The sequence below is a fragment of the Gadus macrocephalus genome, chromosome 1, assembly GCF_031168955.1.
Source record: "Gadus macrocephalus chromosome 1, ASM3116895v1".
Lineage (NCBI taxonomy): Eukaryota > Metazoa > Chordata > Actinopteri > Gadiformes > Gadidae > Gadus > Gadus macrocephalus.
In genome coordinates this window covers 14,752,672-14,774,187 of record NC_082382.1, presented here as the reverse complement: position 1 = coordinate 14,774,187, position 21,516 = coordinate 14,752,672, and the positions used below count along the sequence as shown (strand labels likewise).

The following is a 21,516-nucleotide window of genomic DNA, read 5'->3' as shown; positions in this document are numbered from 1 at the left end:
CAATGTAACTACCTCTGAACTAGCATGCTATTGATTCACTATAGCCTTATGTTTCTCATTTTTATATTATATACAAAAATATAATTTTATAAGAAATAAATCTTAGTTTGTAATAAAAAACAACTGTCTTGCCATTGTATAGCTTATGTTTGCATTGTGATGGATGCATTGAAACACCCTTCCCAGGACACCCATCTTCAGCAAAGTGATGCTATATCTGAACATATACACAAATGAAATATGACGAAACAAAAAGGTTAGTCGAAGAGCAAACTTTTTATTTAAACTACTTTGAGCAGCCTTACAGATATTTGAATAAAAACGTATATCAAAGATTAAGAAGATACATTCATAAAGTATACAAAAATAAATATTATGTATCTACTGACATTGACAATTAAAAAAAAAAAAAACAGTAATCATCAACCTCAGAGTGTGTTAATTGCGTTAAGTTCTTTCTGAACCACACTCAAAACATTTAGAGACATGATTATCCAGTAATGAGCTACAAACATGCTCTCTTTGCATCCTCTGGCTTTTTCTTGTTTTCCTCCAATGTGTCCACAGAATCTCTTTTGCGGGATGTTTTCAGATCTGGAGAAGATTGGTCTTGGCTCTTGAGGGAACCCTGCAAACAACCGCACGACAATGACGATCACATTTCTGCCAACGATTGATTCTCAACATTTGAGAATCAATCCAACAATCAACATTTCTCAACAAAACGGACCAAAAAAAGAACTGCTTTGTTGCATAATGTAACGTTAATTAACTATTTCAACTACTATCCCCATAAAAAAATGGGGTCATAGCCCCATCAAGTGGTGAGATCTATAACTACATCATGTGCGGTAAATAGAATGGATTTATCCAGGGCCAGACTACATGTGTTACTACCTACCGTGTTTTTCTGGATCGCATGTTTCTCAGTCCACTTTCTGGCATTCTCCACAAACAGCTGTTTATTGTATTTAAATTCTGACGACTGCAATAAAAAAGTAACACGGTTGACTCTTTAAATATTGAATTAGCAGCAATAAATTGTACGACAGGGTTCAAGGTAAAAATGTGCCCACAAACACACTGGCAGAGATAGATTTGACCCTCAGTTGAGTTTATGTTGTTGTTGTTTACCTGGCTTCACTACGCTGCAAGCTGGTGTCAGGCTTTAGCAGTCATGGGCAAATGGTTTGGTATTGTTCAAAATAACTAATGCTGGAGGATTTAGATTTTATAAACGCACATATTTGTTTTAATATATCACATTTGTTTAGCACTGGTCGATTGTGACAGCGAGTTGTATGTTTCACTGTCCCATCGGGCTTTCCATATTGTTGAACCCTGAATCACTAAATTTCCTTGAAGCATAAGACAAAATAACCATGTTACAATATATTGTTTCCGTATGAAACATTGTGAGGAGAAATTAAAGTAGCATATACAATCTGAAACCCTTCTACGCCCAGTTAATAATATACATACAAACACAAACAGTGACAACTTTAGTTTTTCCAGGTGTTTCAATGTATAATAGAGCCTCACTATGTCAGCCATGAGCGGATCATCAGGGTTGGGTTCAGCCATCAGAAGCTGGATGGATGTGAGGATCGTGGAGATGTTGAGAGATGGTCTCCAGGCACCCTTGACCCCAAATGTAAACAATAAAAATTGAAAACAACTTAGATGACGTAGACATGATAGACAATACCCGAGTCTTGGCGCACATAAGACAAACAGTTTTAAGTTGAACAGCCTTTGATATGAAGGTTCTAACAACCTTGGGAGGTAGCTTGAGACCGTCGTGACAGATGCGTCCTGCGTTGTCGATGTTTGGGTGGTAGATGGGCGTCAAGAACCTGATATTAGGAGGCTCGAATGGATACCTGGTGAAAGGATGTGAAAGCAGTTCGGGTACATTGAGAGGAATAAATAAGGGTTTAGAAAAATGACGTATACGATTCACTATTACAGGATCAGATTTGACAGCAGTTTTACCTCTCGGGGACTTTGATCTCCAAGGTGAAAAGTCCGCCCTCATACGGTGTACCGTCTCCACCAACTATCTCTGTAAACCAGAGAAACCAACCAAAATGAAGCAGATTAGACAATAGTCAGGTAATTACTCCTGGGTTATCTGAGTTGGAAGCCTACTGACGGGCCCGCAGCTCGTCCACCTGGTCCTCCGGCTGCCAACAGGTGATCCCCGGGGGAGGCTCGGTGCTCAGCATCTGGAGCTCACGTTTTAACCGGGAGGCCCTCTGCATTTTGAGCCTAAAGTGTGCGTCATAAAACACGAACCAAAACTGAGGCTCGGATTCTCTGTTGAGATGATTTCCTTGAGCAACAGTTAGCTAGCTAGCTCCATATAGACCTTCCACTAACGTTACCTTCCAGAAAATGCTTTTAGTAGTAAGTATAACGAATAACAAATCGATTTGATAGCACACACACTTACGTAATATCGATCCGTTGCGGGCCGCAACTTTATTTGGTTGATATGCAACGAGACGAGATTTTGATTTTCCCTCGTCTGCGTCAGGAGCACGACAACAGTGACAGGCCGAGGTGAAATGCATTAGGGGTGATGTAGTTCATTAGGCTAGATCCGGCTACATTTGATGGAAAAGCCCTCGTGTATGCTGCTATCATGAGAATATGAACAGAAAAAGCCCTATAAGTGAAGCACAACGTCTCCTCCAAGTATTTGTATCATTTTAATTTGTTTACACTGCAAGAACATACACACATAGTTAATGTTAATGTGTAAATTCGTAGGGCAACAAACATGTAAAAACAATTGAGAATCACTCTTCATAGCATACTTTTCTGGTATAGACTAGTATAGCATTTATTCATTATTTGCCAATATAAATCATATAAGAATATATTATATAAAATCAACAATTGTTCAATATATATATAATAAATGTTGCACACTGCAACTTGTGTGAGCTCATTTTTGGGAAGTGGCATATATAGCCTGAAATTTCCTATTGCTGTGTTGTACATCTTCGATTCTGACGTCAACAAAGCCAGAATCTTTCAGAGCTTCCATGTAGGCCTCCGGACGCCAGTTTTCTCCTGGCATTGCCCCTCTTGAAGCCAAAGCAGCTATCCGTTGCAGGTTTAATGTGGCCACCATCAGACCACCTATTCGAGTAACAGGATACACAAACACAGACACACAGAAAGAGAGTGAGAGAGCGATGCATACACAATGATGAAAAGTGGAAAAATCTAAACTAAGTTATCCTTTATTGCCCCTTTTTGGAGGAAATTCTTTCTCTGCTTTTGACCCATCCGGGATCAGTTGAACACATACATGCACACCCGGAGCAGTGGGCAGCCGCAGTGGGCAGCCGCAGTTCAAAAATAAAAAATGCATTAACTCAAATTATTTAAAATATAGTGAAAATAATGACAGGGCCCCACTGGGTGTGTTGATAAGCCATTACGTTTCATTATCTATGATGACAAATTCATCGTCCACGCAGAAGTATGATCGATCGATCAGTACCAGTTAGTACAGTACCTAGGGTAAGCTAAAATGTTTATTTTATGTTTTCATTTTAATCTATTTAAACTTATTTAACCAGGTTTGTCTCATCGGGATTCAATATCTACTTTTACCAGAGAGACCTGGCCAAGACAGCAGCATTATACAATAAAAAATACAGTTAACAACCACACTCCACAAGGGACTGGTTTGAAATTGTCTGTTGTTCATCCATAGATTAACGCTAAAGTTTGTGAAAACAGTAAGGAACAGAATGAGTCTGCTTTGGTCTCACTCATGTGCCAGTGCCGCCTCACCTGGTTTCATGACACGATGGAGTTCTGCGCTTCCCTTCCTGAGGTCTGGCCAGAAGTAGTAGCAGTTACAGTGGAAGACTTTGTCCACGATGCTGTCTGCCAGGGGCATGGCTGCTACATCACAATGGTGCAGGGTGACTTTACCGCTGGCCAAAAGGTCCTTCAACAGATCACTCGCCATCTGGACATTGAAGAAGAAGAATGTGATGATGTTGGAGTGACTTTTAATATGTGCTTGCATTCGACTTTAAGGATTGGTTTTACATTGTGATGAAGTTTCTCAATTTATTACAAGATGTGATTTGACCATTTAACAAGATAATAGAGCATAATCCTTTCAACCATTCTATTCACATACTCATAACATTTATTCACATTAATTTATTTTGCATTCTTTACTGGCCTCTTGGTTTGTGGTAGACTGTATAAGCAATATGAACATGAATGTGAGCTTTGAACGCACTCAGATTTACCTGGTGCATATACTTGGAGTAGTCCACTCCGATGAGGGAGCCCGAGGGCTGTGTGAGCAGACCTGCTGCTGACTGGAGACCCAGACCCGGACCGTGACCCACTTCCAGGACCGTGTCCCCGGGCTGGATCCCACACAGCCGCACCGCCTTCTCCTCCAAAACGCGGTTCCCAACTTTGAGGAACCTACTTACCAACCAGCCAACCAGCGAGCGGGTCGGTAGGCCGAGCTGCTTCCCAATGTTATGCCACATCACTAGAACATTAAAAAGCCCATATTTGTATATTCTCAATGAAGGTATGGAACAATTATAACCTTTGGTAGTGATAATTAACAGACTATCTTCATGCAAATGAGGATTAAAGTATCAAATGTGTAATTTCAAGCATGCATTTAGTAAAAGTGTGCAGCATTAGGAAATGTATATTTGCTAAGGAGGCTAACAAGGTGGAAGTTAGGGTTACTGCAATTAATAAGCTAAGCACACTGCTAACTGATTTTCCATGCATAAACTTTAAGTTCAAAACGACATACTGTATTAAACACATCGATTATGCATAAATGTTGCTCAAGCCCAAACAGACTGGCTTCAGGATCCCAAATACTTCTGCAAAGACAGTAGGCGAATTAAGAAAGTAGTGCGTCCATATAATGAGATTAGCCCAGTGGTTAATAGGCACACGGAACAGCACAGGTTAATAAAACAATGAATTCATACTTTTCTTCGTTGCTCTTTCTGGTTCCTAGTGCGTCGTTCCCGATACTGTTCTCATTCGACAGTGACAACTGGGGGGCGGGGCTAGGTGAACGCTTCAGGTCCTGTCCCTGCGTTTTTGTGGGGGAGTGTCTGTAAATGATTGACTTTTACATTTGCAGACGTTTGTATTGTAATACTGATGTCGAAAGTAAGCAAAAACAACCACAATAATAAAACAACCAAAAATCGATAATAAAGTAACTGAAATTATATTCCCATGCTACAGATTATCATTAGGCAGATCCTTAATGTAACAACATAGCCTAACTAAAAATAGGCGCAAACATAACTTGCTTCCCTGGTACTGGAGTACACACGTTCCTTTCGTTTTCATTTCCCGGAAGGATGAGGTTCCGAAAGTTATCGAGTTGTGTGCACTTGGTTTTCATTTGATCATTTGCATGTTTCACGTTATTTGAAAAGGCTGTCAAATCCGCTAATGACGTATGGATAGAACCATTGAAGACCTGCCGCCGCAACTTTAAATCGAGGTAAGTTAATTTGTATGTTTTTGAAAAAGAAACCAAACTTTGGCTTAAGCTTGTGCACACATTTTTTATGCGTATAAAATTCACAACTGTGCTACAACTGTGTGTGTGTGTGTGTGTGTGTGTGTGTGTGTGTGTGTGTGTGTGTGTGTGTGTGTGTGTGTGTGTGTGTGTGTGTGTGTGTGTGTGTGTGTGTGTGTGTGTGTGTGTGTGTGTGCGTGCTTGCTGGCCTATATGATGACATATATAGAAAGCTAAAAGAGGGAGTCTTCCTTCACCCATGTCGGTGACGCATGTCAAAAAGGAGGGGGTTCCCTCCTCTGCTCAGCCCTGCAAGCCTCCGAAGCTCCCGTCAACCTGTCCCCCAATTCAAGCGGAGTTGTGTTATTTACCCGGACGTCTGCGTGAGTTAATCCAGAGAGTTCTAGTGAAACCGAAAGTTCAAAATTCAGTCCAATTAATGTAAAAAACGAATACAAATAATGATATGGATATTTATAAAGAAAAGTATCATAACGAGGACGACAACGACGATGATTGATGATGATGGTCACTATGATGCTGGAATAAATCACAATTATCATTAATGAATTCAATGTATTAATAGCACATTATTAAAACAAAGGCGTTAGTGGCATAGGTGGGTTGAGATCTCTCTCAGTGTTGTTTGCGGCCCTATGTTAAGAATACGGTTCACTTATTAATTGCTGTTTATTGATGTGTGTGTGTGTGTGTGTGTGTGCTTGTCTGTGTGTATAGGTATAAATCCCTCTCTGTGGGACACAGAGGATGTAGCTCATTGGCTAAACTGGGCCCAGAAGGAGTACTCCCTGCGCTGGCCAGAGAAAAAGTGCTTTGAGATGAATGGACGAGCCCTCTGTCTGCTCACCAAGGAGGACTTCAGACGGCGCTGCCCAAATTCAGGTTGAAATCACTCACTGGATAGAGATGTGATCATCACAGCGATAATCTCAACAATAATAATATCAATGCATATTACGACTCTGCTTCTACGATTACAATACTATACATTCTCCAAAGTGGCTTACAATAAGTACATTCAACCACGTACAATACAACGAGAACGTACAATTCCTCAATAAGCAAACTGCCTCAAGTGCTAAATTATTGAAAAAAGAGATACAGAATTGATTTACTTTTTATTTTTTATTTTGTTCAATTATTTTATTTTGTATTCGCACTGCTGCTGTACTACCACTACTGCTGCTATTTTACTAATAATTATTTGACTACTTCTACTACTAATACTACTTCTACTCCGCCTAATAATAATGCTACTAATTCTACTACTCAAGCAAACACTACCAATACTAATAATAATAATAACGATAATAACTAAATTATATGATAATGATACTATTAAATATTAACACTAAACGACAATACATCTGGCTATAGGTAGGCATGTGATACGCCATATGTTATGTTAAAAACATCACACAGCATACACTGTTACAATGTTCACATAACTCTGACTTAACATAGGTTAGGTCGGCTTAGCTCAGGAGGTAGAGCGGTTGTCTTGTAACAGAAAGGTTGCTAGTTTGATCCACAGCTCCTCCTAGCGAGTGTTGATGTGTCCCTGAGCAAGACATTTAACCCTTACTGCTCCAAGTTGCTTTGGATAAAAGCGTCTGCTAAATGCCCTAATTTTAATTGTAATTGTAAACAATCTTGCAAGCTAGATATAAGATTGATACTATAGGAAGAAATGTTGCAGCTCTGTTGTTTTTGGTACCAACAGGTGACGTGCTCTATGAGATCCTGCAGTGCGTGAAGCAACATAGGATGGATGTGCTCTGCAAGCCCCCCGATCAATCCCATCACAGACCTCTGATTCAGCAGAACCCCAATGCTCTCGTCCAAAGAGCCCAGTGTTTTGCAACACATACAAGCATAGGTGGGTCACTTCAAACTCTGGTGCAATCGATTGAACAAAACAAACCATAACAAACAAACGAATAAAACCTGCCGGTTCACTCCGCCAAGAACGCAAGCCTCGCAGGAACGCGTGCGAAACCACATTCGCATGAAAACACACAATCACGCACACACATATACACACACACACACACACACACATACACACACACACACACAAGCATACACACACACAAGCATACATACACACACACACACACACACACACACACACACACACACACACACACACACACACACACACACACACACACACACACACACACACACACACACACACACACACACACACACACACATCCATGCAAGCGGAATAACGAAATAGGTGCTTTCCTAGCAACCAGTGGCAGGGTGCCAGTTGGTGTGGTTTACCAGGAAGCGGTCTGTCACAGGACACGTCTTATTTCTTCAGAATATCTCTTATAAATAAAAATGACAATTTTTTTTGTCTTTCTTGTTTGTTTTCATCAATATGAATTAATAAAGCTTGCTTTTACTTCGATAACAAGGAACATTTGTTCTTAATGTTCGTTGTTCCCTCTCAGTTCCTGGAAGCGTTGAAGGCCCAGCTCGTTCCTTTACTAGTTTGACCAGCCGGCATGAACCAGTGAAACAAGAAAATTCCTCATCTCCTCCCACGCATCGGCTTCCGCAAACCTCCCCGGGTAGGAATTTAACACATCCACAGTGGCCCCAAGTGTGCATTAATACAGTACATTTATCTTAAATGACACATAATATTCAATAACATAACATAACATAACATATCACATCATACAATAGAATAGAATATTCCAGTGGTGAGTGTGTTGCCCTTTCTTTATTGTCCCTCCCTCACTTCCCTCTTCCTTATTCCTCATTTCCCCGGTGTGTTAGATGTCTTAGCTGATGCCCCCACACCTCCGTCCGAGAGTCCTCGCACAGCCAACCCCGGGGATGAACCCCTAAACCTCTCCAACCGGGAGAAGGCAAGAAGCCCACCGCGTGAAGGACACATACCAGGTAGATTCATGCCACTCTTATACTCACTAACTCTTCATGCGCTATGATTCTGACACAGGTACAAGTCTGGACAGCTCCTGATAAACATGAGGCATGCTATCTTCTGGAGAATCCCAACCAACGATTCCTTCCTCTTATTCAATCTAGCCGCCCTTCGTAATACTGTAATATCCACGGACGGTAAAATTGTGTGGTCAATATTGCCGTGTACTCCAGTGACAGCATACACATGCAGTCAACCATCGTGATGAACTGGATTGTAATTTGTGTGATGTTACCCAATATTCAAAGTCAAACATGTATCCTTCCCAGAGTGCAGGCTCCTCTGGGACTACGTATACCAGTTGCTCTGTGATCCGCACTATCGGGCGTACATCCGCTGGGAAGACCAAAAGAGGCTTGTGTTCAAGGTTGTCGACCCAAATGGACTCGCTCGCCTCTGGGGAAACCACAAGGTGAGAAGGAGAAGAGGTCCAGCTGGCTACTTTGAGTGTGGTCAATGTACAGATGTGATGGGGTTGGTGAAACAACTATTCACTTTGCACTTTGAGTCTGCCTCAAGCATGAAAAGTGCTAAATAAATAAAGTTGCCTTGCCTTGCCTTTCCAGAGCAGAGACAACATGACCTACGAGAAGATGTCCCGGGCTTTGCGACACTATTACAAACTGAACATCATCAGGAAGGAACCCAAGCAGAAACTACTATTCAGGTTACCTCCATTATTCCCTCTGTGTTAACATGGACAGGGCCTAAGAATAAAAAACATCTGCAAAATCACAGTCACAGCTCATTGTGAATATTGTAATATGTACATGGCTTATAAAAACAACCCCCCCCCCCCCCCCCGCCCCCCACACACACACACACACGCACACACACACACACACACACACACACAGACACACACAAAATCATTCATAGTCGTTTTATATTCATAATAATCTCAGGTTCCTGAAGACCCCTCAAGAGATTAGAGTGCAGCGGAAAGTGCCGAGCACTGAGCATGGGATTGCGCCCCAGGGACAGAGTCCTTTCCTGGACAGGGGCTCCCCCGGACACTCTCCTCCAACAGAGTCTGATGAAGACAAAGCGTTGGAACTGTCCCCATAGTCCCTCCACGGCTGGTCGATTTCCAGTGAGCAGGGAAGGAGTCATTTTTATGTGTCTGTGTGACCTTTGTAGGTGAATAACGGTGAAACTGTTGGGTCTGGTCGCAAAGTTCACGATCATAAATTTGCCTTTATATTGGTCCACAAGAAGTTTGTGGAGGTCAATGTATCAGTCAGTGGCTTGTAGTTTGCTATTGCTGTTGCTGATGACCGATATCAACGTGTTGTCTCAGGGCTATATCAGATATTGCTGACTTTACTAACATTTTTGGTTGTTTGCATGCAGAATTAGGCAACAAATACAGATTGTGGTAATGTGTCAATTTGAGCTGATGTTTTTTTGTATTTTCTTCTGTTCTAATGTTGTCATGTCACTCTCAAGTAAAACTGAACTTTTACTTTTTTTTTGTCATTATATATATAATATGGTTTATTGAAGACTAGTTATTGATACGTTATAAATTGTTTTAACTGTATAAATTGAACAAAAGCTTTTAATATCATATCAATTAATATAATCTTGATAAATTATATTTGATTTTAGAACTGCATTTTCGTACGGATCATGCAATTGTATGTGGTGTGTGTCTAGGTTTGTGTGTTTTGAGTTTGTGTTAAATGATCAGCAGATATATATTCTGTATTTTTCTCTGATTCTCCGTGGGTTTAGATTATGCTAAACCAATCTGTGACTGTGTCTTTCTTAATGCCTATTGATTTACATATTTGTAACCCGGGTTTAGATAACACCTTTTTCATTTAATCAGATTTAAATCACAACCCATTAAAGAATAAATAAATATAAAGAGAAAAGTCGACTCTCTCTAGCTTTCAATTAAATCCTGTTACATTTGTTAGTTTTAATCGAAAGGATGAACCTCAGTTTCGTGATTTAGACCTCACTTGACCTCACCCCCAGATGTACACGGCGCAATGATTTTTTTCACCACTGGGATGCTGACTGTGTTTCCCGCCTAATGTTTTTTCCTTTGGCGGCCCTCAGTCAAATTTTGGGTTCCTAAATAGGCCCTCAGCTGTCAAAACTTTGAGAACACCTGATCCATTGTATCTGACTGATATGGTGGGATTATAGTTCTCTGAATCACAGGGTTTGCTGAATCTAGCCAATCTGACTGAGGCTTTTGCATTTTGTTTACCGGAATGCTTTGCGTTCGAAATATGTAGGCATCCGTTGCCTACATCTGAAAAGTTACACTAATTTTGACAACCATTATTCACGTTCCTCCGGGAAACAGTGTTGGTTAACTTAAAGTGTTAGCATCTATGTTCTCTGTCAGTGGAAGCTCATTGTAGAGTACCCTTGCAGTGGGTAACCACAACCTGGTGAGTGGGTGCACAGAAAATAGAAGGAGAAGCTGCTTGATGAACTTCAGCTCAAATGGTGGATGTGAACTCAGTGGCTTGGAAACGCCCACGGCTGGCAGATGAGTGCAATGGATGAGGTGGAGCACAGCTCCAGAACCCAATTCAGACTACTCTCCCCTCACATTTGATCTTCTTACCATTACAAAGACCACCATTATTGTGTATGGATAAAGTTTATTCATACTAGTTAGAAAGAGGCCGTATCAATAACAATTTTTTTTTAATAAATTGATGTTATCAGTCATAGAGATGATGTTGACACCTATTTTTAACTTCCTAATTTGGACCCATTTTCATAAACTCTGGAACAGTGGTAGAGATTTCCACATTCCTTTACTTGTGTGCACACACTTACAGTAGTCTAACAGGTTGTCAAAGGCCACTTTACAAACACTGAACATGAGGATAATCGCAATGTATTTTTGTTACATTGAAAAGTCCTGTTGGCTCACTGAGTGTGTTTGTGTGCCTGAGCCACCTCCTGAAAATACATGTTCCTTTACCTCATTTAGAATCGTTATTAATAGTTCTCTGAATCGCATCGTTTTGTTGAGTCTGGCCAATCACACTGAGGCTATTTGCTATTTTGTTTCCCAGAATGCTTTGCTTTCAACTCTTAGATGACATACAGGAATAAAGAAAAATAAAACAATAACTATGTGCCTATTCTTTAATATTTTTATTATTCAGTTTTAGTTTTTATTAATTTCTGAATGGTTACATTTATTTTGAAAACCATTATTCACGTTCCTCCAAGACGCAGTGGTGGTTAATTCAAAGTGTTAGCAACTGTGTTCTCGGTGGGAGGAAGCTCATTGTAGAGGCCACCAGCAGAGTGAGAATTCACTCCAAACCAACGCCTCGGGGAAGGTCTGAGACAGGAGCCATTGGTCCCCCTCGCAGCGGGTCACCATAACCTGGTGAGTGGGTGCACAGAAAATACTGGCCTCACTGAGTGGGGATCACAGGAGAAGCTGCTTGATGTCCTTCAGACCAACTGGTGGATGTGAACTCAGTGGCTTGGAAACGCCCACGGCTGGCAGATGAGTCCAATGGATGAGGTGGAGCACAGCTCCAGAACCCAATTCAGACTACTCTCCTCCCACCTTTGATCATTTTAACATTCTGCAAACCTAACAATGATTGTGTATTCAGACAAGCTGGAAAGAGACTGTATCACAATCAGATTACGTCGTTATCAGGTTTAGAGATTATATAGCCACATATAATGAAGGGTTACGATTCGTTTTGCTTTCTGAATCACTTTTTTTCACTTCCTAATTTAGACCCATTTAGTAAACTCTGGAACCGTCAAAGAGATTTCCTCATTCCTTCACATGCATATTTGTGCGCACCCAAACTTAGTCTAACATGTTGACAAAGGCCACTTTACAAATACTGAACATTAGGATATCTCAGTGTATTTTGTTCTGTTAGATTTCAGCTTATTTCTTAACTGTTCGTATAGACTCTGCGTTGTGTATTTTTCGTAGTTGTAGTAGTTCTTGAAGTCGAAATCAAAGCAACTTGACAGGTTGGATAAGAGGGTAGAATAGATGGTATATTCCAGGATGTACGCGGTTGAGGAGCAGTTTCGAGAAGTGTTCCTTGGCTGTCGATCCCTCTTCTCACCGAACCAAAGGGTTGGCGTAAGTTTTATATTAAAGAAGACTTGAATAACAAGAGAACAGAAGCACTCTCACCCTTGATGAGGTATATGGCCCAGACGACCAGGTTGGTTCATCCTTGTTGGGACATAACAAATGGCGGAATGTTGTAAATAACACCTTGTATCAGTGTGAGAGGCACTGGCCTGTTCCTAGACTAGAAATGTGAACACAGAGAGACACTAAAATACACCAACACTCTCCAGTTCCATTAAAATGTCCTATGCGCTCACTGAGTGTATGTGTCAGTGGCTGAGTTCGAAGGTGCTTACAGATGATTATATACATCAATGAGTCTGCCTAAAGTTTTTAACATCCAAAATGTGTAAATACAACATTCCCATCAAAGGCAAGGTGCCCACCTCCTGAAGGAAGCATACATATTCCAGTATCTCATTTAGAACAATTCATTGCATCCTTCCTTGGAGTTCTCTGAATCACATGGTTTTGCTTAGTCTGGCCAATCACACTGAGGCTATTTGCATTTTGTTGCCCAGAATGCTTTGCGTTCAAATCTTTCATCACATTTAGGAGTGAAGAAAAATAAAACAATGACTCTGTCTCTATTCTTCAACATATTTATTATTTAGTTTTAATTTTTTATTAATTTCTGAATCGTTTCATACATTTTGACAACCATTATTCACGTTCCTCCAAGACGCAGTGGTGGTTAATTCAAAGTGTTAGCAACTGTGTTCACTGTGGGAGGAAGCTCATTGTAGAGGCCACCAGCAGAGTGAGGATTCACTCCAAACCAACGCCTCGGGGAAGGTCTGAGACAGGAGCCATTGGTCCCCCTCGCAGCGGGTCACCATAACCTGGTGAGTGGGTGCACAGAAAATACTGGCCTCACTGAGTGGGGATCACAGGAGAAGCTGCTTGATGTCCTTCAGACCAACTGGTGGATGTGAACTCAGTGGCTTGGAAACGCCCACGGCTGGCAGATGAGTCCAATGGATGAGGTGGAGCACAGCTCCAGAACCCAATTCAGACTACTCTCCTCCCACCTTTGATCTTCTTAACTTTACACACACCTATCAATGATTGTGTATTCAGACTAGCTGGAAAGAGACTGTATCACAATCAGATTACGTCGTTATCAGGTTTAGAGATTATATAGCCACATATAATGAAGGGTTACGATTCGTTTTGCTTTCTGAATCACTTTATTTCACTTCCTAATTAAGACTGAATTAATAAACTCTGGAACTGTCAAAGAGATGTCCTCATTCCTTCACATGCATATTTGTGCGCACCCAAAATGAGTCTAACATGTTGACAAAGGCCACTTTACAAATGCTGAACATTAGGATATCTCAGTGTATTTTGTTCCATTAAAATGTCCTATGCGCTCACTGAGTGTATGTGTCAGTGGCTGAGTTCCAAGTTGTTTACAGATGAGTATATTATGCATCAATGAGTCCCCCGAAATTTTTTAACATCCAAAATGTGTAAATACAACATTCCCATCAAAGGCAAGGTGCCCACCTCCTGAAGGAAGCATACATGTTCCAGTATCTAATTTAGAACAATTCATTGCATCCTTCCTTGGAGTTCTCTGAATCACATGGTTTTGCTTAGTCTGGCCAATCACACTGAGGCGATTTGCATTTTGTTGCCCAGAATGCTTTGCGTTCAAATCTTTCATCACATTTAGGAGTGAAGAAAAATAAAACAATGAATCTGTCTCTATTCTTCAATATATTTATTATTTAGTTTTAATGTGAATACATTTCTGAATCGTTTCATACATTTTGACAACCATTATTCACGTTCCTCCAAGACGCAGTGGTGGTTAATTCAAAGTGTTAGCAACTGTGTTCTCTGTGGGAGGAAGCTCATTGTAGAGGCCACCAGCAGAGTGAGGATTCACTCCAAACCAACGCCTCGGGGAAGGTCTGAGACAGGAGCCATTGGTCCCCCTCGCAGCGGGTCACCATAACCTGGTGAGTGGGTGCACAGAAAATACTGGCCTCACTGAGTGGGGATCACAGGAGAAGCTGCTTGATGTCCTTCAGACCAACTGGTGGATGTGAACTCAGTGGCTTGGAAACGCCCACGGCTGGCAGATGAGTCCAATGGATGAGGTGGAGCACAGCTCCAGAACCCAATTCAGACTACTCTCCTCCCACCATTTATCATTTTTACATTCTACAAACCTAACAATGATTGCATATGTAGAACGTGTATTCGTACTAGCTAGAAAGAGTAGTCAACACCTTTTTTCAAGATTATATGTGTTTTATTGTCCTCATATTTACTTATTATTGGCTTAATTTTAGCTGACCCTGCGTCAGTCCTGACAACGGTTGTAAGTCACTGCTGCTGGCCTGTTTATCAATAACAATTTGCTTTGACGGTCTTGTCACTGATTTGAACAAGTACGTTTGTAAGTGTCCTCAGTGCACTTCGGTCTGTAAAAACAAATAGGCAGTATCCACCAAGTAGCCTCTGCTATAAAACATCAGCACCAAACTAAACATTAGAGCAGTGATTTAAACGTAGGGTTATGTAGAATGTTGGTGTATTTTAGTGTCTCTCTGTGTTCGCATTTCTAGTCTAGGAACAGGCCAGTGCCTCTCACACTGATACAAGGTGTTGTTTTCAACATTCCGCCTTTTGTTATGTCCCAACAAGGATGAACCAACCTGGTCGTCTGGGCCATATACCTCATCAAGGGTGAGAGTGCTTCTGTTCTCTTGTTATTCACGTTTTCTTTAATATAGTACTCGCCCCAACCCTTTGGTTCGGTGAAAAGAGGGATCAACAGCCAAGGAACACTTCTCGAGAATTGCTCCTCAACCGTGTACATCCTGGAATAAACCATCTATTCTACCCTCTTAGCCAAACTGTCAAGTTGCTTTGATTTCGACTTCAAGAACTACTACAACTACGAAAAATACACAACGCAGAGTCTATACGAACAGTTAAGAAATAAGCTGAAATCTAACATTTGGTGCCGTGACACCGTCTTGAAGAGAGAGGAGTGAGAAGAATCTTCAAATCAATCCAATAATATATCATACTGGTTGTGTGTGTGTGTGTGTGTGTGTGTGTGTGTGTGTGTGTGTGTGTGTGTGTGTGTGTGTGTGTGTGTGTGTTCCCAAAAAAGTTATTTCATGCATTTGTTAAAATCTCTGAAATATTCTGTCATTTCAGTTAACTTGTGACGCTGCTAGTCAGACAAAACAGACATTGAGATTGTGGTATATCACAAGGCCATTGCTAACGCTCCATGTCTAATCAGGCCTCATTTGAAAGGATTGACTGAGAAACCCATAAATAGAAGAACGCTTACTTGTGAAGGTTAGGGCACTTTTCGTGAAGCATCTCTGGAACGCACACTCTTTGGGCTTTTCTTTGTGAAGAACAGGAAACGCATTTCAAACCTACTCAACATAAGTCTGTGATCACACCAAAGAAATGTCTTCTCAAGAAGGTCCGCATTCGGTCTCCTTCGCCGGCTGTGGGTTCCTGGCCACCTACCAGCTGGGTGTGGCCCAGGGTCTGCTGACCCAGGCCCCCTGGATCCTGCACGCCGCCCCCCGGGTGCTGGGGGCGTCTTCTGGCTCTCTGGTGGCCGCCGCCGTTGTTTGCGGAGTCAAGATCCGTAAGTCTGACCATCTCCCTCCTGCTGCACCACAGTGGTGGCGGCTCGGCTGCTGTGATTATTGATGTGTGCCTTTACAGAGCAAAGATTGTGAAGTGTGCATTTACCAAACAAACAAGGCGATTTTTGTAATTTTGATGCATTTTGTAATTTTTGTATTTTGTTGTTTCATTTTGGGGTTTTGTCCAATTTCCCCCCACATAGAGACTCACACACAAACACACAGACACAGGAGAAAACACAAACAAGCATAACAGAAGAACTCACTAACACACAAACACAAACTTGCACGCACAGACATACAAACAGACACACTCACACGCACATACACACGCATACACACACACATACACACACACACACACACACACGTTGGACCAAAAGTAAGAGATGTGGTGTTACTTTTCCAGCGAGGATGGTGGAAGAGCTACTGCTGTTTGCCAGCCGGCTGAACGAGATACCACTCGGACCTCTGAACCCCTCAATCAACATGGCTAAATGGCTTGAGTACGTGCTCCGAAAACACCTCTCAAACGACTCACACCGATTGGCCAACGGCCGGCTTGGTGTGGCGGTGACCCGGCTGCTTTCCAGTAAGAAAATCATGGTGACGGACTTCCACTCCAAAGAGGACCTGTTGCAGGTTTGTGTGGCCGAGCACTCTCTGGGAATGTCACGTTGGGAAATTAAAACCAATACAAATCCAATACACTAACCCTAACCCCAACCCTAACCTCCTAACCCTAACCCTAACCCTCACCCTAATCCCTAACCCTAACCCTAAAAGAAAGTCAATATTATGTTACATAGATTATGATAAAGTACATTAGATAGATGTGCTTATTTTTTTGTATTAATCAGATATCAGCCAGAATGATGATTTGTAATTGCAGGTTTTTCGGGTCACTGGAACTAAGCTACACTTGTATTGGTTCTTTATTTCAACTCTAAGGCTCTGTTGTGCAGCTGTTTCGTCCCGGGGTACTGTGGCGTGGTTCCTCCTTCCTTCAAAGGGGTTGTGAGTGACCAGTATCATCATCACAGAGATCAATACATCATCATGATAGTACTAGTGCTAGAACACAAAGGTGATTTTGCCCATTGTGTGTCGTGTTGTTTTTGTCTGTGTGTGTGTATCTGCGTGTGTGTGTTTGTTTGTGTGTGTGTGTGTGTGTGCGTGTGTCTCAGCATTACGTGGACGGCGGTTTCACGAGCATGCTGCCCCAGCCAGATCACTCCCTCCGGACCTTGACCGTCTCTGCGTTCTCCGGTGAGGTGGACATCTGCCCCCAGAACGAGCCGAACACTCTGGACCTGGTCGTGAGCGGGACGATCATGAATCTGAACCAGGCCAACAGCCGTAGGCTGGTCAATGCCCTCTACCCCAGCGATGTAGAGGTAACATCCCCGCCGTCCCCTGGCTCTCTTTGTCAGCCGAGGACAGACAGGGAACCATCATCGTGGTGGATCAGACTGTAGATCTACTTCATACGGCCGTCCTCATCAAAGCGTTAATCAAACAGTTTTTCACGTTGTTCAATTAAAATGTAGTCAATTTATGAACAATTGTGAAACAAAACCTGCTTGGAAGCCTGGAGAAGCCCGGAAAAAGACTGTGACTGAGTTGAAGAGCTATACAAATAATAAATAGGCTGGACTTGATCTTACCCCTGTATTCACTTTTTTTCTACCTAGGGTCTGGAAACGGCCTATCACAATGGAATCAAAGACGCAATTCACTTTCTCCAAAGCAGCGGTGGGTCAATAATTTTGACAATGAATGCTACATATTGAAGTTCTGTACTGCTGTTGAACCTAAACAAACCCTAACCCTATGAATCCTGTTGAGCTGACCCCATTGACCTTGATTCTATTGTCCGATCCCCATTCAGATCTCTCCACGTTTCTGACCAGAGAGCACCTCTCCGCTTTGAATCGCTACATCAGAATGAAAGACGTGCTGCATCTAGAAACCAACTGTAACGAGGAGGAGGAGGAGGAGGAGGAGGAGGAGGAGGAGGAGGAGGAGGAAGAAGAGAACGAAACTGGGGAGAAGGTCTGGAGGACATCTCTTACCGATGACGACATGTGGTGGACGGGCAACATGGTCGACAAAGAATTCCCTGGCAATGCAAGACCCTTGAAGCGGGAGGGATTCCCTGATCTGAACCGAGGTACACCGTCGATGCAGAGAGATCCACGCAACACATAGCTGTGACAAAACAGTCCCTAGTGGGATAAAATGTTATTTGTGTTTCAGCTATTCTGTTGTACCTGTGCTACATGAGCGGATTTGGTTTCCCAACCATTGTGTCCTACCTGCTTCTACCGATCAACATTCCCTACTTCTACTACCGCAACAAGGAGACGGTGGTGTGGCTCTCCTGGGCGATGCTGAGTGCTCTACAGTTGACCTTGTTTGTGCTCCAAATGCTGTTCTTTAGCGTCCAGAAGAATGTTAAGGAAAGGTGAGGAATCTTTCCTGTCTGACTCATCTTTGTTGCATTTTTTTGTACATCCAAGCATTCGAGATTATTGTTTTTATCTTTCAACCTTTGCTTTTATCTCTTGACGACGATGGACCTTTTTTCTGATTGGATGTGAATGTCAGGATCTAATCGCCTCAAGTACATTCCAAATGATACATTGTTTCTTAAATGGTCAATGCACCCTGTGTAACGTATGTGTGTGTTTGTGACTGTGTGTGTGTGTGTGTTTCAGATTACTACCCGTTTTCACAGAGCTGCAGGGGCTGAACGTCCAAGCCGAATACAAGAGCCCCAGGCCGAATGAGAGAGGGGACTGGTACTCGACGCTGGGACTGCACTTCTTACACTCGACCCAGACTGAGGCGGTCAGCCCCGCGTCCACCTCCTCCGTGGCTGACCAGGTCTCCTCCTCCGTGTGGCTCCATCTGGAGTGTGAGAAGGAGGACGCGGAGCTGGTCAACGTACACAGGCGCTTCGCACGCGAGCACTCCATCATGGGATAAGAACTCGCCCGAGACCGCCACCCTCGGGGGGAAGAATATTACCTCGGAGGCTTGGCTGGAAGTTTGGATGTGTTTGTGAAGATACGTAGGCTACTTCACAAAGTTTGAAGAGTTGTCAGTAAAGGAAGTGCAGGAGCATTAGAGATTATCTTTCAGTTTGTGTGATTATTACATTTGACTTTTGTATTAAATATCATATATATATATGTATATATATATCACTTATAACAATACTTTCTTGAATATTCTGTTGTTGAAGAATGTTTGAAATGAGGTTTGATTTATTAACACGTGATTGATTAATGAGATGATTTACCTAATCCCTTGAACCATTGACCTGCGCTTTAACGTCAATATTTGGCACATCGAATGAATAAATGCTTCTTTACAGAAATGTTTTGAACATCATGCTGCTGTTTGATGACACACGTTTCGGTTTGGTTTTGTAACAACTTTTCGTTATAAAAGAGGCATACAGAATGAAGGAACACTTCTTCTTTCTATCTCTGCTCAGTCATCGGATCAGTGGTCGGTTTCCAGAAGAAGACTTCAAAGAAAGCTCGGCACTTTAGTTGCAAGCTCACATTCTAAAGGGCAAGGCGCTGCGTAATTTTTCTTAGTGTACCTAATTGAATCTTCACATTGCTGGGGCCATCCGGTCCTGTGACATGACGCTCCACAACACTACACTCTTTCACCTCTCCCCACTCCCTCACAGCGTTGGGCCCTGACTGAGCCCGGAGTGCACTGAGGCTGTTCATTGTCATCTTTGGATCGATGGGACAACAGACTATGTAGTGCTGTTCATGACGGCTGTATGGAGATAGGCTTCTGTGAAATGCACTGACAATATGGTTAGCACAAAACACTTACGTTCATTATGAAGCAGTGGCAAATCCAACTGGTTTGGTTTCAGATGTTTTATTTAGTTTAATTTTTCTTTGATATAATTAACTATTGATCTAGACATGGATCTACATTTCTGCCCATTATCCATGATAATGGAGGTAGTAGGTGTGTGTTTAGTGTTTTTTCTGGTGTGTGCTTGTGTGTGTGTTTGTGTGTGTCTGTCTGTGTGTGTGTGTGTGTGTGTGTGTGTGTGTGTGTGTGTGTGTGTGTGTGTGTGTGTGTGTGTGTGTGTGTGTGTGTGTGTGTGTGTGTGTGTGTGTGTGTGTGTGTGTGTGTGTGTGTGTGTGTGTGTGTGTGTGGGTGTGTGTGTGTGTGTTCCTGTTGGTGTAAACATGGTTAAAAAGCTCAGCTGTCAAAGGCCAAATATTTAGAGACAGTTGTGTTCTCAAATCAGTCGAATTTTAACGAGGGGGACAAATAATCAGCAGCCAGGAAGGTTGTGTCATATGGTTGTCAAAGATGGCGGTTAGGCAGTTTATCCACCTTCAGTACCTTCAACTACGATATATAATGCCATGATAATGCATTAGAAGGAAATATAATAGCATGCATGAGATTATGTCATTGCTTTAGGCTTTCATGATAATAAAATCATGTAGATCATATGAGATACATTTAGCTACATGAATTCTGTGTTTCAGTTTTTCCTTTAGCTTCTGGGTGATAGGAAGAAGCATGGTTGGCTCATATCTAATGGTAATTTTATTTTTAAAAGATACAACCTCCACTCTGCTTCAGCCACAAAACAACACACATCTATATGCTGGACTCTGATTTCTGATCCTCTTCGTATCTCCGCTTTGCTCAATGTCTGAATGGATCTAAAGGATATGGGGTCAATGTGCAATATTAAACTGTATTATTTTGTCATCGAAAAATAATACAGTTTAATCGATGCAGTGTCAGCATTTGACCACAAGAGGGGGCATTGGGAGCAGAGAGAGGGAAACCAGGTCCCTGGTACCAAAGGTTGACTTGGTTCTCATCAAGTAAGAAGTTCACTCTACAACATGAAGTCCTTTTGCGTAAATGCTGAGAATGCACATACAAGTTAATGTACAGAAAAAACTGCAACCTGGGATAAAGGGATGTGAAATAAGTAATGTAATCACCTTAAGGTTGTATCATTTATTCAGTTGAAGCATATAGGCCTACAACTAATCCATGCCAATTGTATTTGTATTTACATCAATAAATCCACAATGGAGTCCTTTAAACCTGTATTCAAATGAGATTACTATTCTGAATAGGATTAGTAGATTAATATGGTCAGATATCCCTGGCTTCCGCTTCCTGCCTGGGTGATAGCAGTGGGCCAAAGGTGCGCTTCTGAGAGCATTTGATTCTT

The 21,516-nt window shown here is 42.0% G+C and overlaps 4 protein-coding genes across 7 annotated transcripts; 2 read left to right on the top strand and 2 right to left on the bottom strand.

Moving 5' to 3' along the window:
- Positions 1-257: 257 nt before the first annotated feature.
- ube2t (ubiquitin-conjugating enzyme E2T (putative)) lies at positions 258-2,588 on the bottom strand. Of its 2 annotated transcripts, XM_060048697.1 has the most exons (7): positions 2,456-2,588; positions 2,156-2,271; positions 1,996-2,065; positions 1,778-1,883; positions 1,543-1,641; positions 902-985; positions 258-628 (listed from the first exon to the last, which is right to left on the bottom strand). In XM_060048697.1, the coding sequence occupies exons 2-7, from the start codon at positions 2,262-2,264 to the stop codon at positions 506-508; spliced, it is 591 nt and encodes a 196-aa protein (XP_059904680.1). In that variant the 5' UTR covers positions 2,265-2,271; positions 2,456-2,588; the 3' UTR covers positions 258-505. The 2 variants fall into 2 exon arrangements, with proteins under 2 accessions (XP_059904680.1, XP_059904688.1); XM_060048705.1 differs by lacking the exon at positions 902-985.
- Positions 2,589-2,701: 113 nt separating this feature from the next.
- On the bottom strand, positions 2,702-5,117 carry zgc:194242 (uncharacterized protein LOC100005854 homolog). Of its 2 annotated transcripts, none has more exons than XM_060048676.1 (4): positions 5,004-5,117; positions 4,287-4,540; positions 3,814-3,994; positions 2,702-3,150 (listed from the first exon to the last, which is right to left on the bottom strand). In XM_060048676.1, coding segments are annotated over exons 1-4 (633 nt in total). In that variant the 5' UTR covers positions 5,005-5,117; the 3' UTR covers positions 2,702-2,953. The 2 variants fall into 2 exon arrangements, with proteins under 2 accessions (XP_059904659.1, XP_059904667.1); XM_060048684.1 differs by lacking the exon at positions 5,004-5,117 and adding an exon at positions 4,820-4,981.
- A 13-nt stretch (positions 5,118-5,130) lies between these two features.
- On the top strand, positions 5,131-10,417 carry etv7 (ETS variant transcription factor 7). 2 transcript variants are annotated; one of them, XM_060048652.1, is made up of 10 exons: positions 5,131-5,239; positions 5,466-5,533; positions 5,781-5,934; positions 6,290-6,454; positions 7,296-7,451; positions 8,038-8,157; positions 8,369-8,494; positions 8,807-8,949; positions 9,104-9,204; positions 9,443-10,417. In XM_060048652.1, the coding sequence occupies exons 3-10, from the start codon at positions 5,811-5,813 to the stop codon at positions 9,603-9,605; spliced, it is 1,098 nt and encodes a 365-aa protein (XP_059904635.1). In that variant the 5' UTR covers positions 5,131-5,239; positions 5,466-5,533; positions 5,781-5,810; the 3' UTR covers positions 9,606-10,417. The 2 variants fall into 2 exon arrangements, with proteins under 2 accessions (XP_059904635.1, XP_059904644.1); XM_060048661.1 differs by lacking the exons at positions 5,131-5,239; positions 5,781-5,934 and having other exon boundaries at positions 5,282-5,533.
- Positions 10,418-15,916: 5,499 nt separating this feature from the next.
- pnpla1 (patatin-like phospholipase domain containing 1) lies at positions 15,917-19,653 on the top strand. Its single transcript, XM_060048233.1, has 8 exons — positions 15,917-16,267; positions 16,678-16,910; positions 17,220-17,285; positions 17,456-17,665; positions 17,963-18,023; positions 18,160-18,441; positions 18,528-18,735; positions 18,989-19,653. Exons 1-8 carry the CDS (start codon positions 16,081-16,083, stop codon positions 19,257-19,259), a joined length of 1,518 nt encoding a protein of 505 aa, XP_059904216.1. The 5' UTR covers positions 15,917-16,080; the 3' UTR covers positions 19,260-19,653.
- Positions 19,654-21,516: the final 1,863 nt, after the last annotated feature.

Coding starts and splice junctions, on each gene's coding strand:
- ube2t (XM_060048697.1), bottom strand. CDS start 2,264: ATGCAGAGGGCCTCCCGGTTAAAACGTGAGCTCCAGATGCTGAGCACC. Junction 1,884..1,995: donor GAGATCAAAGTCCCCGAGAG/GTAAAACTGCTG, acceptor TCCTTTCACCAG/GTATCCATTCGAGCCTCCTA. Junction 629..901: donor ATGCGATCCAGAAAAACACG/GTAGGTAGTAAC, acceptor GGTTGTTTGCAG/GGTTCCCTCAAGAGCCAAGA.
- zgc:194242 (XM_060048676.1), bottom strand. Junction 3,995..4,286: donor ACTCCAAGTATATGCACCAG/GTAAATCTGAGT, acceptor TTCAATGTCCAG/ATGGCGAGTGATCTGTTGAA. Junction 3,151..3,813: donor CCATCGTGTCATGAAACCAG/GTGAGGCGGCAC, acceptor TTACTCGAATAG/GTGGTCTGATGGTGGCCACA.
- etv7 (XM_060048652.1), top strand. CDS start 5,811: ATGTCGGTGACGCATGTCAAAAAGGAGGGGGTTCCCTCCTCTGCTCAG. Junction 5,935..6,289: donor TTATTTACCCGGACGTCTGC/GTGAGTTAATCC, acceptor CTGTGTGTATAG/GTATAAATCCCTCTCTGTGG. Junction 8,158..8,368: donor GCTTCCGCAAACCTCCCCGG/GTAGGAATTTAA, acceptor CCGGTGTGTTAG/ATGTCTTAGCTGATGCCCCC.
- pnpla1 (XM_060048233.1), top strand. CDS start 16,081: ATGTCTTCTCAAGAAGGTCCGCATTCGGTCTCCTTCGCCGGCTGTGGG. Junction 16,268..16,677: donor TGTTTGCGGAGTCAAGATCC/GTAAGTCTGACC, acceptor TTACTTTTCCAG/CGAGGATGGTGGAAGAGCTA. Junction 18,736..18,988: donor CAGAAGAATGTTAAGGAAAG/GTGAGGAATCTT, acceptor TGTGTGTTTCAG/ATTACTACCCGTTTTCACAG.